The following is a 17,178-nucleotide window of genomic DNA, read 5'->3' on the forward strand; positions in this document are numbered from 1 at the left end:
CAGCATACAGGGAGGAGGTGCAACATCTAACTGCCTGGTGTAGAACCAACAACCTGTCTCTGTATGTTGATAAAACTAAAGAGATGGTTGTTGACTTCAGGAGAACACAGAGTGACGTCTCTCTGCTGAACATCGATGGATCTTCTGTAGAGATCGTCAAGAGCACCAAATGTCTTGGTGTTCATCTAGCAGAGAACTTCACCTGGTCACTCAACACCAGCTCCATCACCAAGAAAGCCTGGCAGCGTCTCTACTTCTTACAAAGGCTGAGAAATGCACACTCCCCCCATCCCCCATCCTGACTAAGTTCTACAGAGGGACCACTGAGATCATCCTGAGCAGCTGCATCACTGTCTGGTTTGGGAACTGCACCATCTCAGATCACAAGATCCTGCAGTAGATAGTGAGGACAGCTGAGAAGATCACTGGAGTGGATGTGGATGACCCCACACACCCCTCACACACACTCTTCACCCCACACACCCCTCACACACACTCTTCACCCCACACACCCCTCACACACTCTTCACCCCACACACCACTCACACACACTCTTCACCCCACACACCCCTCACACACACACTCTTCACCCCTCACACACACACTCTTCACCCCTCACACCCCTCACACACACTCTTCACCCCACACACCCCTCACACACACTCTTCACCCCACACACCCCTCACACACACACTCTTCACCCCACACACCCCTCACACACACTCTTCACCCCACACACCCCTCACACACACTCTTCACCCCACACACCCCTCACACACACACACACTCTTCACCCAACACACCCCTCACACACACTCTTCACCCTCCTGCCGTCTGGAAAAAGGTACTGAAGCATTCGGGCCTCACGACCAGACTGTGTAACAGCTTCTTCCCACGAGCAATCAGACTTCTCAATAACTGAACTGAACTGAGCACAACACACACACACACACACACACACACACACACACACACCATCTGTATGGACTGTACAGTGACAACAACCTGATACAGATGGTGAAGGTTGGCTAGGAGATCCGTATCCGTAGTCGTTCACTCCAATGATTCGGAAGTCGTAGCTCACCCCCTGTTTCAGGATGTCCATGTTGAATGTGTATGAAGTCACTTCCTTAGGAATATCTTTAATCAAAATGTCCCACAGACCTTCATCTGTAACACACAACAGACATGGGAATGTGAGAAAAAACATATTTTAAGTATTTCTTCACCATTTACACTTTATAAATCTTGTACTGCTTCTAGTTTATATTTACAGTAAGTCTGCTAAAATAAAGTCGATGGGGTGACTGCTGTAATACAGAGCTTTTATCATATCCACCAAACTCTAAAACTCTGAGAGCTTCACTTGAGATCAGAGAAGTTTCTACAGTGAGACTCCTGAAGAGAGGTGAGATCCTGCTGCTGAGACCTTGGAATGAAATGAGTTATAGAACAGAAATAAAATCCACATATGTTGGTTTGTTGCAGACTAACGCCATCCCTGTTTTTAACCCTGTTTTACACGGTGAGACTGTCAGATCTGCTCTGAACAGATAATGAACCTGTACATTAGGTTTGTTTACAGATAAGTGAATGCCTATTTATTATCATTATTATATTATTTATTAGCATTATTTTATTATTTATTAGCATTATTTTATTATTTATTATCGTTATTTTATAATTTATTATCATTATTTTATTCAGCTTCAGCTCTAGATGATATTTATTACTATACTAATGCAGATGAATAAAGGTTGTTGTAACTCTGTACATCAGAAGCTTGTTTGCCTTTTCTGCAGAATTTGAGCTGTTTGTGTAACTCGAGCATAAACCCTGCATGTTTATCTTCAGGTTTCACTGCCATGTTGCCATTCATGTTTTTCTCACCTGCCCTACAACTTGCCCCTGAATGTTTAGGAGGTAAAAGGAAAGTGAGAGAGAGGGTAGATTAGTGAACTGGTCCAGGATCAAAACTGGAAACTGGTAAATAAGGAACGTTTCAGTTATCTGAAAACTGAGTCATATCTTGGAGGTTGTACCTGAGGGTCTGGCCTCTATGACATATCGTGATATTGGGGCCCTTCCAGGATCTCCATTGGTCCAGTGTATAGTGAGGGCAGAACCATAACGAGAGATGAACGGATCACCTGGTGGTCCTGGGGCACCTGCAAATGGGGGCAGGGGCGTGGGGGGGGGGCATTCATTTTACATTTCACAGTATTTCTTAACTATAATTCTGACAACAATCATCTACAATCAGACACTGTGGTAGGAAAAAATCATTAAGCAGAGAGAGAGAGAGAGAGAGAGAGAGAGAGAGAGAGGTACAGACCTTCTCCAGGTCCTGTGGTGATGTTGGCCTCCACCTCAGGCCCATAGGTGAAGGTCTTGGCACGAATGCGGAAGTTGTAGGTGACTCCATCGACCAGGTCCTTGATTTTCAGCCACAGTGGGGCATTTCCCTTCACATCTACTGTTACTATCTTACTCACACCTGAGGAACGAAGCAGGTAAAAGAAGACAACAAACTTTTCTGATGGTTATTTCTCCACGTGGATGGTTTCTCATCTTGACCACTTATGTTCTTAAGCTGATTGGTTTTACTAAAGATTCTCCTTTTGCTTTAGAACTAATGCACAACTAAAGCTAACAAAACCACAGATATTTAGTGAGTATGTTCTAGAGATCTGTGACCAATCACACACAGGTACAGTGAAGCAAAACAGTATCAGTGTCTGAGAATGGACCTGTAACACTGACCATCAACGGGGGTGCAGGGTTCGTATACGAGACGGTAAGCATCGATGATCCCATTGGGGAAGACCGGTTCTGCCCACGACACGTTTACAGATGTGGTGGTGAGTTCACTAAAGTGTATAAAACTCGGAGCACTGGGGGCTGTGAGGGGGGGAGAGAGAGAGAGAGAGAGAGAGAGAGAGAGAGAGAGAGAGAGAGAGAGAGAGAGAGAGAGAAAGGAAGTTAGAGAGAGAGAGAGAGGAAGTTAGAGAGAGAGAGAGAAAGAAAGCAAGAGAGAGAGATCAATAAGATTACTGATCACATGACTGATCAATAAGATTTTTGATCACATTACTGATCACATGACTGATCACACATCCTAAGGCTCCCAGTTCTGTGACTCATGTGTTACATGCTACAGCAGTTTATTTACTTTGTTCACACCAAACCTCACTCACTGACTGTGGTACCTGCTTGCTGAGTGCGCCCCCTGATGGCAGGGCTGCGTGGTCCGTCTCCGGCAGCGTTAAATGGAGCGACACTGATCATGTAGGTGGTGAAACCCGTCAGATTCTTCAGCTTCACTGCTCCATCAGGCAGAAACAGTGTCTTTAACTTCTCAGTGTGATTCTTTCGTTCGTACTCCCAGAAATACACCTGATACGAGAAAACACACAGAAAAGACAACAGAATTTATTCTAGGAATTAAACAGGAATAAAGGAAAAGCTATTTAAAATGGAAACATGTAACAAGTTGGAATATTTCTCACCTTATAGCCCTGTATGTCTCCATTCTGCCTGTCCAAAGGGGGCGGGTCCCATGTCACATCCAGCTGTGTCGCAGTAGCTGATTGGATGGCAACATTTTGTGGCGGTGCGGTGGGAACTGTGGGAAAAAACCACTAGTTAATGGAGAGAAACCTGCAGTGTGCTGATGTCATCACAACAGTGTGCTGATGTCATCACAACAGTGTGCTGATGTCATCACTACAGTGTGCTGATGTCATCACAACAGTGTGCTGATGTCATCACTACAGTGTGCTGATGTCATCACTACAGTGTGCTGATGTCATCACTACAGTGTGCTGATGTCATCACTACAGTGTTCACTTCTGTACTGTACATATGGTCTCAAAGCTGATTTATACATGTATGGAAACAGAACAGACAGAAAAATAAATAAACATATAATAATAATAATAATAATAATAATAAAATACATAAGTAAATATATACAATTAAAGTTTAAAATAAATGTAAAATAAAAGATTAACTTAAAATTTAAAATACTATATAACTAACCATGTTTCTTTTACTTTAAGTGTATTTTAAAATTGGGTCTTTCAAATTAACTTTAATTATTATTATTATTATTATTATTATTATTATTATTATTATTATTATTATTATTATTATTATTTACCTGCTTCTCCAACAAACACTTCCTGTGGTGAGCTGATTGGTCCCTCTCCTACAGCATTAAACACACTCATTCGGACCTCATAACGCTTGTGTTTGCTCAGAGCTACACACACACACACACACACACACACACACACACACACACACACACACACACACACACACACACACACATTTTTAGAAACATGGAACAAAGTGTGTTAATAATTCTAAAACTAAGTTATTGACTCACTAATTAAAAAAACATTATAAAGTATAGACAGTGAGAGAGAGAGAGAGAGAGAGAGAGAGAGAGAGAGAGAGACAGACAGAGAGAGAGAGTGAGGGCTTACTGTCCAACTCATACTGTCTGAGGGATGGATCACTGAGGTTCCTCATACTGTATGGATCTAACACATAGACAGAAAGTAAAAAGAATAAATGCAACACAATTTTCAATTGAATTCATTCATCTTCTACCGCTTATCCGAACTTCTCGGGTCACGGGGAGCCTGTGCCTATCTCAGGCGTCATCGGGCATCGAGGCAGGATACACCCTGGACGGAGTGCCAACCCATCACAGGGCTCACACACACACACACACACACACTCTCATTCACACACACACACACACACACACACACACACACACACACACACACACACACACACACACACACACACACACACACACACTCTCATTCACACACACACTCACACACTACGAACAATTTTCCAGAGATGCCAATCAACCTACCATGCATGTCTTTGGACCGGGGGAGGAAACCGGAGTACCCGGAGGAAACACCCGAGGCACGGGGAGAACATGCAAACTCCACACACACAAGGTGGAGGTGGTAATCGAACCCCCAACCCTGGAGGTGTGAGGTGAACGTACTAACCACTAAGACACCGTGTCCCCCTCAATTGAATTTAATTCTATTTTATTTGTATAGTGCAGTGGACAGTGTCTCAAAGCAGCTTTACAGAAATATAAAGAATGATGAACTTACATGTCAGTTCACTCCAGCTAGAGAGTTTTTGTGTGTTAAAGTTTTGTAATCTTTCGTAAACTAGCTCTCGATAACGAATACAGAACCCAAGTAGAATCCCATTAATCTTCTCCTCCAATGGAGACTGAAACACAAACACAGGTCAGAAAGACAAAGTTACGCCTTTGACAAAAAATAGCTTCTATTTCAAAAAGTATATGAAATTCTGCTCACCTGCCAGCCGATTAAAACAGATGTAGTGGTGTGAGGAGTAACAGAGAGGATGATGGGAGCTTCATCAGGAACTGGAAGATGCAGGAGAAGTAAAATGCACTGCTCAGATCCAGAACACTTCAATAAACTACATATTACTTTTATACATTGTGTAATAAAGAGTGGTGTGGACACCAAAAGCATCACACCACTGAGAGCTGAGGTCCATCAAAAGAAAATAGAACTTTATTAATCCCAATGAAAATTCTTTCAATGCATTTTGTCATACAGAATCTAATGTCTTCATGCACCAGGAGGAACCCAGGGCCACTGCACCAGCATTCTGACGATGGCTCTGAGGATGTCATTCAGAAACAGGTCATTGTGTAGGGCTCTGGAAGGGCGACACCATTCCCTGTCAGGATCCAGACTGGACTTTGGCCATGTGCCTTTGTTTATGTTCTGTGTCTCGTGTCTGCCCCGCCCTTGTCTCCTCCTCCCCGCCTCTGCACACCTGTTCCTCATGTATCTAATTGTCTTGTGTATTTAATCCTTGTCTTCTTTCGTCTCGTGTCAAGTCGTGTCGTGGGTCCTGTTTTATGTTTTTTATCTAATGAACCCTTTATTTATACTCTATCCTGCATTTGAGGCTGTTTTGTTCCCCGCCTCGCGGACATTCCCTTTTTAGGGGGTGTCTTCTTGTTGCCTCTCCAGTTCACCTGTTGTCACTTTCACTTGCAAAAATCAGGTGACACGATTCACACTGACTGTAAAAACTGCCTTGGTTTTATACTGTGATCATTATTGTGTTTTTTATTCATTTAGCTTCAATTTAGGTCCAATAATGAGATTAACCACAAGTCAGAGCACTAAAGATGGACAGAGACATAGATACAGAGACATAGATACAGAGACATTATTCCATACCATCCTGCAGAGTGGTGATAGCTTCACTCTCCTGGCTGTAATCACTGTCTCCGATGTCGTTAGTGGCCTTTACACGAAACTGATATGATGTGAAGGGCTTCAGTCTGAAAAACAGTCAGACTTTCATTTAACTCCATTTCTAATTGCATGAATAAACTTTGTGTACACTGTTTACCTCATTGTGTGTTTCAGTCACGTGTCTTGTTGCCTGTCCATTGCCCTTTTTAGCTCCAATGTAAAATACCTATCCTACAGCCCACCTCATCACTTATACATACTACTGTAGCTTTATATAATGTGTATAAGCTTGATTTACATGTTACATGCTCAGCGCCATACTTTGGTCTCAGGTTAGCAGAGCATGGTCACAACATTAGCATCATTTCTGCTACGTACTTCCAAACAAGCTTTATTTCACTACAACAACCGAATGAGAGGTTGTGTATGACATGATAAGATAAGATTAAATGGTAAATGGGAATTAATGATTTGTTGGATGGTTGTAAATGTGAGAGAGAAGAAAGATCAGACCCCATGCATGACAGGATTGGTCAGAGGAATCATTTTTTATCGCTCTAACATGTCATACTGAACGTGCATAGAGTTAGCACCCAAATGTGTCTTTGTCACCTGCATGTACACAGGAAATGAAGGTTAGGTTGAGACTGAAGATGTTGAGATGTTAAGATGTTGAGATGATGTTTATACCACATTCATGTTAATGAGCTGAAACACATTAAATAAATTCTCACCTTTCCACAGCGTATGGCACCACCTCGTGATTCACAGATGCTGACTGGACGATCCACTTCTGAATAGGAAGTTCTCTTATCTGCACTGTGTAATACCGGACTGGAGAAAGACCATCACTTCCTGGTTCCCATGACAACAATACGCTCCGTGGTCGCACGCTCTCCTGAGGTACCACAAGATGGCGAGGAGGCTGAGGACGTGCTGAGGATTAACGGTTAAACAGTAAAAAAGCAAATTCAATTAAAAAATTAATTTAAATGAATAAACTTTTGTTTGCTCTCTTCACCTCTCTTTTCCGTGGTAACCACCAGGGCTTCGGCAGCATCCCCCCAGCCTTTACGAGTTTGAGCCGTGATGCTGAAGATGTACACGGATTCAGGCTTTAGCGAATTCACACTGTATTGCCGTGCACTCGGGCTCAGGACATCCACTGTCGCAGAGTTGCTATTGGATGAATTTAGACGATATGTGATCTGATAGGCTGAAAAGAGATCAGAAACAGGACGAATTTGTTTTATATACACTCTGTCTATCTGTCTGCTTGTCTGTCTATCCAAGACAAGGGTTATTTACAACTACACTTACCAAGGATAATGCCATTGGGCTGAGCAGGAGATTGCCAGATCAGTCTGACAGAAGTGGTCCGTACTTCTGGAAACAAGATACCTACTGGTGGTCCCGGCACTGGGAAATCATACACATTTATACGTATTTAACCTATAATGTGTGTTACTTCTCTTCTAACTTAAGTCTTGTTGTTTATAACTGGAATCAAAGCAAAAAAAACAAAACAAAAGTACTTTGTCTTATGTAGCTGTGTATAATAGATATACTCCTTAATTCACCTTTAATGAAGGGATATAGGTTTAAATGTCAAGTCTAGGTAATCACACACACACACACACACACACACACACACACACACACACACACACACACATACAGTTTCTATGCTATTGTTATCAACTGATTTTCATTCTCCGCCACTTCTTTTTTAAAGGTATTTTTTTCAAAGATTTTCTTATTGTTTATTAGACATCAGAGATTCCACACATGCCAGATCTCCCTGAAAGCCCCCAATCAGAAGTGTTTTATAGAGTTAAATGTATTAGAATTATAAAATACATTCGACATGGTGAATCTTGAGCTCACTTAGTGCATCAGTGTTATTCTTACATCCTTTGAGACACGGAGACAGGTTAACACTGTGCCAGAGAATACTGCAGCGTTACAAGTCTGTATCCAGTCTTATGTACTTCTGTAGAATCGTGTCAGTTACTGAATACAGAGTTGTTAACCTTGGTAGATCTAAATGGTGACGACTCTAAACAAACTAAGGTAATGTTCGGTGTTCCACAAGGTTCTGTTTTAGGCCCATTCCTTTTCTCCCTATACATTCTACCCCTTGGTGCAATTACTCATAATCATGGTATTAGCTCCCACTGTTACACTGATGACACACAGCTGTATGTTTCAGCTCAGTCAGATGTGAGACACCAGATTAATAAGACTGAAGATTGTGTGAAGGACATCAGACAGTGGACACTTACTAACTTCCTCCTGCTTAACTCTGACACACAGAAGATCTTGTACCAGGACCACAGACAGTCAGAAGTAAGCTTTCTGATTACAGAGTAAATCTGGATGGTCTTTCTCATGTACAGTTTAATGCTCTGTCTCCTTACATCACACCACAGATCGTTTGGCACTTCTTGACTGGTCCCACCAAATGTCAAGAAAACAATATTCTTCTCTGTTCTGGCACTGACGTGGTGAACGTCCCCCGTTTGTTTGAACAGCTTAGTCACTGACTGTTGTGACTGATTCCTTCATGAAATATAATTTTTTTTGTCTGAGTGCTAGGTTTAGACTGATGGTCTTCTTAGTCTGTGTCCTAGTGAACCAGTACTGATGTTTTCATTGGTGGAGACTTTACAGCTCTTCTGTTCTATACGTTGGATAAGAGTCTGCCACATGGCGGAAATGTAAATTAAATGTAAAATCATAGCTGTAGAAGCTTCTGTGACTTTGTTTTCATTGTCAAGACCCTGCTTGTAATTTCCCTAATTTGCATCCTGTTATACAGTACCATGTTATACAGCCTGTGGACGGTAGACTAAAGACTGCAGTTTGTAAATCAGTGGATGTCTTGTTCATTATTCCGTGGTTAGCTTCACAGACTATACATTCATTCATTCATTCATTCATTCATTCATTTTCTACCGCTTTATCCGACAGACTATACACTTTAAGCTAATACAACAACAAAAATGATGTGTACCAATGTTGTGTCAGTCAGCTGTATGTTCTGGTCTTTATCAGTAATCAGGTCTGAGCTGAACTCAGAGGTTATGATGACCCATTAGTTCCTCAGGAGCTCTCGGCTGCACTGTTATAAACTGTCGTAGAAAGGACATTATTTACATTGACACTATTTACTGTAGAGTGTCACCCAGATGGGGATGAGGTTCACTTCTGAGTCTGGTTCCTCTCAAGGTTCCTCTTATCATCTCAGGGAGGTTTACTCATTAGGGATAGATATATAATGTTTTATATTTTAAGTTAATAATTTTTAAATACATTTTTTAACTTTAAATGTATATATTTTTTCTTCTTATTATTATTATTATAGATTTATTTCTTTTTTTCTGTTTCCATATTTCTGTAAAGCTGCTTTGAGACAATGGGAAATTAAAAGCGCTATACAAATAAATTAAATTGAATTGTACCAAAGATCCTTCTGAAGCTCACACAGCAGTACTGTTTGACTTCATATTACACAGGTGAGGAAGACTAATGACTCATGATCACAGCCTCCGGTGTCACCGTGAGGTAGGTTTCCTTTTGTTTGGTTCCTCCCAAAGTTTAAACCTCATGTCATCTCAGTGAAAACTATACAAATGAAACTGCCCTGAACTGTTAGAGATTTGACACAAACCCCTCTGTTCAATTTCTGAACCTCATGTACACTGAGATTGATGTGATTTATACTGATTGCGGTCGTCATGCCTACCGTCATCAAGAGTGCGTTCCAGGATGGAAGGAGAGGATGGGAGTCCATCTCCAATACGTGTGAATGCTAAAACCTGTATCTCATAGAGGACATATTTCCCTAAATGTGTTAACTCAGCACTGTGGGTGGTGTTTCCTTCTACGGTCCAGAACTGAAGAGGAGAGTCTGAATCTTTTTCCTTATACACCACCTAAGAGAAACAGACCGAGACAAAAAATATAAAATGTATTTGAGATTTATTATGAGGACTCAAAATTATTATTATTGTTATTATTATTATTATTATTATTATTATTATTATTATTATTATTATTTTATGATGACCTTGTAGCCAAGGATGAGCCCATTTCTGTCAGGCTCGGGAACTTCAAACCAGCGAACCAAAATACTGCTGGAGGATGTGGAGAATGCTGAGACATTAGACGGACCACTGGAGGGCACTAAAGAGTGAGTTAAAAAACAAAGAGAGAATTATCTTCATTATCACATACAGGGATTCTTTAGAATAAAGCTTTTAAAAACACAGAGCTGAATGTTATCATGGTCTCAGGGGGAACTTGCTTGTTATAACCACAGAGAGCAGCAGTGTTTGCTGATACTCAGCAGTGTTTACTGATACTCAGCAGTGTTTACTGATACTCAGCAGTGTTTACTGATAGCAGTGTTTACTGATAGCAGTGTTTGCTGATACTCGGCAGTGTTTACTGATACTCAGCAGTGTTTACTGATACTCAGCAGTGTTTACTGATACTCAGCAGTGTTTACTGATACTCGGCAGTGTTTACTGATAGCAGTGTTTACTGATACTCAGCAGTGTTTACTGATATCAGTGTTTAATGATACTGAGCAGTGTTTACTGATACTCAGCAGTGTTTACTGATACTCAGCAGTGTTTACTGATACTCAGCAGTGTTTACTGATAGCAGTGTTTGCTGATACTCAGCAGTGTTTACTGATACTCGGCAGTGTTTACTGATACTCAGCAGTGTTTACTGATACTCGGCAGTGTTTACTGATAGCAGTGTTTACTGATACTCAGCAGTGTTTACTGATATCAGTGTTTAATGATACTGAGCAGTGTTTACTGATACTCAGCAGTGTTTACTGATAGCAGTGTTTACTGATACTCAGCAGTGTTTACTGATACTCAGCAGTGTTTACTGATAGCAGTGTTTACTGATACTCGGCAGTGTTTACTGATACTCGGCAGTGTTTACTGATACTCGGCAGTGTTTACTGATACTCGGCAGTGTTTACTGATAGCAGTGTTTACTGATACTCAGCAGTGTTTACTGATACTCAGCAGTGTTTACTGATAGCAGTGTTTACTGATACTCGGCAGTGTTTACTGATACTCAGCAGTGTTTACTGATAGCAGTGTTTACTGATACTCAGCAGTGTTTACTGATAGCAGTGTTTACTGATACTCGGCAGTGTTTACTGATACTCGGCAGTGTTTACTGATAGCAGTGTTTACTGATACTCAGCAGTGTTTACTGATACTCGGCAGTGTTTACTGATAGCAGTGTTTACTGATACTCAGCAGTGTTTACTGATAGCAGTGTTTACTGATACTCAGCAGTGTTTACTGATACTCGGCAGTGTTTACTGATAGCAGTGTTTACTGATACTCAGCAGTGTTTACTGATACTCAGCAGTGTTTACTGATAGCAGTGTTTACTGATACTCAGCAGTGTTTACTGATACTCGGCAGTGTTTACTGATACTCGGCAGTGTTTACTGATACTCGGCAGTGTTTACTGATACTCAGCAGTGTTTACTGATACTCGGCAGTGTTTACTGATACTCAGCAGTGTTTACTGATAGCAGTGTTTACTGATACTCGGCAGTGTTTACTGATACTCGGCAGTGTTTACTGATACTCAGCAGTGTTTACTGATAGCAGTGTTTACTGATACTCAGCAGTGTTTACTGATACTCAGCAGTGTTTACTGATACTCGGCAGTGTTTACTGATACTCGGCAGTGTTTACTGATACTCAGCAGTGTTTACTGATACTCAGCAGTGTTTACTGATAGCAGTGTTTACTGATACTCGGCAGTGTTTACTGATAGCAGTGTTTACTGATACTCAGCAGTGTTTACTGATACTCAGCAGTGTTTACTGATACTCAGCAGTGTTTACTGATACTCGGCAGTGTTTACTGATAGCAGTGTTTACTGATACTCGGCAGTGTTTACTGATACTCAGCAGTGTTTACTGATAGCAGTGTTTACTGATACTCAGCAGTGTTTACTGATACTCAGCAGTGTTTACTGATAGCAGTGTTTACTGATACTCGGCAGTGTTTACTGATACTCGGCAGTGTTTACTGATAGCAGTGTTTACTGATACTCAGCAGTGTTTACTGATACTCGGCAGTGTTTACTGATAGCAGTGTTTACTGATAGCAGTGTTTGCTGATACTCGGCAGTGTTTACTGATACTCAGCAGTGTTTACTGATACTCAGCAGTGTTTACTGATACTCAGCAGTGTTTACTGATACTCGGCAGTGTTTACTGATAGCAGTGTTTACTGATACTCAGCAGTGTTTACTGATATCAGTGTTTAATGATACTGAGCAGTGTTTACTGATACTCAGCAGTGTTTACTGATACTCAGCAGTGTTTACTGATACTCAGCAGTGTTTACTGATAGCCGTGTTTGCTGATACTCAGCAGTGTTTACTGATACTCGGCAGTGTTTACTGATACTCAGCAGTGTTTACTGATACTCGGCAGTGTTTACTGATAGCAGTGTTTACTGATACTCAGCAGTGTTTACTGATATCAGTGTTTAATGATACTGAGCAGTGTTTACTGATACTCAGCAGTGTTTACTGATAGCAGTGTTTACTGATACTCAGCAGTGTTTACTGATACTCAGCAGCGTTTACTGATACTCAGCAGTGTTTACTGATAGCAGTGTTTACTGATACTCGGCAGTGTTTACTGATACTCGGCAGTGTTTACTGATACTCAGCAGTGTTTACTGATACTCGGCAGTGTTTACTGATAGCAGTGTTTACTGATACTCAGCAGTGTTTACTGATACTCAGCAGTGTTTACTGATAGCAGTGTTTACTGATACTCGGCAGTGTTTACTGATACTCAGCAGTGTTTACTGATAGCAGTGTTTACTGATACTCAGCAGTGTTTACTGATACTCAGCAGTGTTTACTGATAGCAGTGTTTACTGATACTCGGCAGTGTTTACTGATACTCGGCAGTGTTTACTGATAGCAGTGTTTACTGATACTCAGCAGTGTTTACTGATACTCGGCAGTGTTTACTGATAGCAGTGTTTACTGATACTCAGCAGTGTTTACTGATAGCAGTGTTTACTGATACTCAGCAGTGTTTACTGATACTCGGCAGTGTTTACTGATAGCAGTGTTTACTGATACTCAGCAGTGTTTACTGATACTCAGCAGTGTTTACTGATAGCAGTGTTTACTGATACTCGGCAGTGTTTACTGATACTCGGCAGTGTTTACTGATACTCGGCAGTGTTTACTGATACTCAGCAGTGTTTACTGATACTCGGCAGTGTTTACTGATACTCAGCAGTGTTTACTGATAGCAGTGTTTACTGATACTCGGCAGTGTTTACTGATACTCGGCAGTGTTTACTGATACTCAGCAGTGTTTACTGATAGCAGTGTTTACTGATACTCAGCAGTGTTTACTGATACTCAGCAGTGTTTACTGATACTCGGCAGTGTTTACTGATACTCGGCAGTGTTTACTGATACTCAGCAGTGTTTACTGATACTCAGCAGTGTTTACTGATACTCGGCAGTGTTTACTGATACTCAGCAGTGTTTACTGATAGCAGTGTTTACTGATACTCAGCAGTGTTTACTGATACTCAGCAGTGTTTACTGATACTCAGCAGTGTTTACTGATAGCAGTGTTTACTGATACTCAGCAGTGTTTACTGATACTCGGCAGTGTTTACTGATAGCAGTGTTTACTGATACTCGGCAGTGTTTACTGATACTCAGCAGTGTTTACTGATAGCAGTGTTTACTGATACTCAGCAGTGTTTACTGATAGCAGTGTTTGCTGATACTCGGCAGTGTTTACTGATACTCAGCAGTGTTTACTGATACTCGGCAGTGTTTACTGATAGCAGTGTTTACTGATACTCAGCAGTGTTTACTGATATCAGTGTTTAATGATACTGAGCAGTGTTTACTGATACTCAGCAGTGTTTACTGATACTCAGCAGTGTTTACTGATACTCAGCAGTGTTTACTGATAGCAGTGTTTGCTGATACTCAGCAGTGTTTACTGATACTCGGCAGTGTTTACTGATACTCAGCAGTGTTTACTGATACTCAGCAGTGTTTACTGATAGCAGTGTTTACTGATACTCAGCAGTGTTTACTGATACTCGGCAGTGTTTACTGATAGCAGTGTTTACTGATACTCAGCAGTGTTTACTGATACTCAGCAGTGTTTACTGATAGCAGTGTTTACTGATACTCAGCAGTGTTTACTGATACTCGGCAGTGTTTACTGATACTCGGCAGTGTTTACTGATACTCGGCAGTGTTTACTGATACTCGGCAGTGTTTACTGATACTCAGCAGTGTTTACTGATACTCGGCAGTGTTTACTGATAGCAGTGTTTACTGATACTCAGCAGTGTTTACTGATACTCAGCAGTGTTTACTGATAGCAGTGTTTACTGATACTCGGCAGTGTTTACTGATACTCAGCAGTGTTTACTGATAGCAGTGTTTACTGATACTCAGCAGTGTTTACTGATACTCAGCAGTGTTTACTGATAGCAGTGTTTACTGATACTCGGCAGTGTTTACTGATACTCGGCAGTGTTTACTGATAGCAGTGTTTACTGATACTCAGCAGTGTTTACTGATACTCGGCAGTGTTTACTGATACTCAGCAGTGTTTACTGATAGCAGTGTTTACTGATACTCAGCAGTGTTTACTGATACTCGGCAGTGTTTACTGATACTCGGCAGTGTTTACTGATACTCGGCAGTGTTTACTGATACTCAGCAGTGTTTACTGATAGCAGTGTTTACTGATACTCAGCAGTGTTTACTGATACTCGGCAGTGTTTACTGATACTCGGCAGTGTTTACTGATACTCGGCAGTGTTTACTGATACTCAGCAGTGTTTACTGATACTCGGCAGTGTTTACTGATACTCAGCAGTGTTTACTGATAGCAGTGTTTACTGATACTCGGCAGTGTTTACTGATACTCGGCAGTGTTTACTGATACTCAGCAGTGTTTACTGATAGCAGTGTTTACTGATACTCAGCAGTGTTTACTGATACTCAGCAGTGTTTACTGATACTCGGCAGTGTTTACTGATACTCGGCAGTGTTTACTGATACTCAGCAGTGTTTACTGATACTCAGCAGTGTTTACTGATAGCAGTGTTTACTGATACTCGGCAGTGTTTACTGATAGCAGTGTTTACTGATACTCAGCAGTGTTTACTGATACTCAGCAGTGTTTACTGATACTCAGCAGTGTTTACTGATACTCGGCAGTGTTTACTGATAGCAGTGTTTACTGATACTCGGCAGTGTTTACTGATACTCAGCAGTGTTTACTGATAGCAGTGTTTACTGATACTCAGCAGTGTTTACTGATAGCAGTGTTTGCTGATACTCGGCAGTGTTTACTGATACTCAGCAGTGTTTACTGATACTCAGCAGTGTTTACTGATACTCGGCAGTGTTTACTGTTAGCAGTGTTTACTGATACTCGGCAGTGTTTACTGATACTCAGCAGTGTTTACTGATAGCAGTGTTTACTGATACTCAGCAGTGTTTACTGATAGCAGTGTTTACTGATACTCAGCAGTGTTTACTGATACTCGGCAGTGTTTACTGATACTCGGCAGTGTTTACTGATAGCAGTGTTTACTGATACTCGGCAGTGTTTACTGATACTCAGCAGTGTTTACTGATAGCAGTGTTTACTGATACTCAGCAGTGTTTACTGATACTCAGCAGTGTTTACTGATACTCGGCAGTGTTTACTGATACTCAGCAGTGTTTACTGATAGCAGTGTTTACTGATACTCAGCAGTGTTTACTGATACTCGGCAGTGTTTACTGATACTCGGCAGTGTTTACTGATACTCAGCAGTGTTTACTGATACTCGGCAGTGTTTACTGATAGCAGTGTTTAATGATACTCAGCAGTGTTTACTGATACTCGTGTGCTTTTACATTTTATTTCCAGGCTCCAGCACCTACAACCAATGGTCAGAAATCAAACAGAGCTGGTCTGTGGTTTAAAGCATATCAAAAGTTAAAGACTAGTCATATGTTGATTTACTGAAACATACAGGTTAGGGTAAGTGTTGATTTACTGAAACATACAGGTTAGGGTAAGTGTTGATTTACTGAAACATACAGGTTAGGGTAAGTGTTGATTTACTGAAACATACAGGTTAGGGTAAGTGTTGATTTACTGAAACATACAGGTTAGGGTAAGTGTTGATTTACTGAAACATACAGGTTAGGGTAAGTGTTGATTTACTGAAACATACAGGTTAGGGTAAGGGTTGATTTACTGAAACATACAGGTTAGGGTAAGTGTTGATTTACTGAAACATACAGGTTAGGGTTAGGGTTGATTTACTGAAACAAAACTGTCCAAAAACTAGACTTTAACAGTAAGAACTTTTAGTAAAATACCTTTAGTGAAAACCACAACTTCCCAAAGACTCTATGTGTTCCACCTCCTATACCTTCAGTGTATCTTAACACTGTACATTAATGACAGTTGACTACTGATCATAAGGTTGTGGTTTAAATCCCAGGACCCACAAGTAGACACTCTTTGGCCCTTGAGAAAGGCCCTTAACACTCAGCTGCTCACATGTATAATTGTAATTCACTCCAGATAATGGCAGTGAAGTGAAGTGAACGACAAATATAAATGCAAACCTGTAACCCCCTTCGCTTTGTACAGGTACTACATCTTTTCCACACCTCTGATACATTCTACAGGTATTTATAAGCCAACTTTGTCTTCAACCATATGGGACTGTATAATAAACAAACCTCTGCTGTTTCAAATTCATTGAGATGTTTGTGGAGGACAAAATAAAATGTTTTACCAGATTCTCGGGTCCGCCCCTGA

The 17,178-nt window shown here is 41.0% G+C and overlaps 1 protein-coding gene across 2 annotated transcripts in view; it reads right to left on the reverse strand.

The window, feature by feature from the left end:
* The window catches only part of sdk2b (sidekick cell adhesion molecule 2b), a 151,533-nt gene that overhangs the window by 9,453 nt on the left and 124,902 nt on the right, over positions 1–17,178 (reverse strand). Inside the window, exons 25-42 of one of the 2 annotated variants that reach the window (XM_047817010.1) lie at positions 17,156–17,178; positions 10,363–10,478; positions 10,039–10,228; positions 7,611–7,709; positions 7,312–7,506; positions 7,025–7,226; positions 6,273–6,376; positions 5,367–5,437; positions 5,154–5,277; positions 4,494–4,550; positions 4,163–4,264; positions 3,510–3,625; positions 3,210–3,396; positions 2,764–2,901; positions 2,336–2,497; positions 2,043–2,168; positions 1,891–1,908; positions 1,006–1,170 (exon numbers count right to left, since the gene is read on the reverse strand). The exon at positions 17,156–17,178 is cut by the window's right edge and continues 215 nt beyond it. In XM_047817010.1, the coding sequence (XP_047672966.1) occupies positions 1,006–1,170; positions 1,891–1,908; positions 2,043–2,168; positions 2,336–2,497; positions 2,764–2,901; positions 3,210–3,396; positions 3,510–3,625; positions 4,163–4,264; positions 4,494–4,550; positions 5,154–5,277; positions 5,367–5,437; positions 6,273–6,376; positions 7,025–7,226; positions 7,312–7,506; positions 7,611–7,709; positions 10,039–10,228; positions 10,363–10,478; positions 17,156–17,178 (2,195 nt within the window). The remainder of the gene's footprint in view (positions 1–1,005; positions 1,171–1,890; positions 1,909–2,042; positions 2,169–2,335; positions 2,498–2,763; positions 2,902–3,209; positions 3,397–3,509; positions 3,626–4,162; positions 4,265–4,493; positions 4,551–5,153; positions 5,278–5,366; positions 5,438–6,272; positions 6,377–7,024; positions 7,227–7,311; positions 7,507–7,610; positions 7,710–10,038; positions 10,229–10,362; positions 10,479–17,155) is intronic. The other variant, XM_047817011.1, reaches the window with a different exon arrangement.

Source organism: Tachysurus fulvidraco, chromosome 8 (genome assembly GCF_022655615.1).
Source record: "Tachysurus fulvidraco isolate hzauxx_2018 chromosome 8, HZAU_PFXX_2.0, whole genome shotgun sequence".
Taxonomy (NCBI): Eukaryota; Metazoa; Chordata; class Actinopteri; order Siluriformes; family Bagridae; genus Tachysurus; species Tachysurus fulvidraco.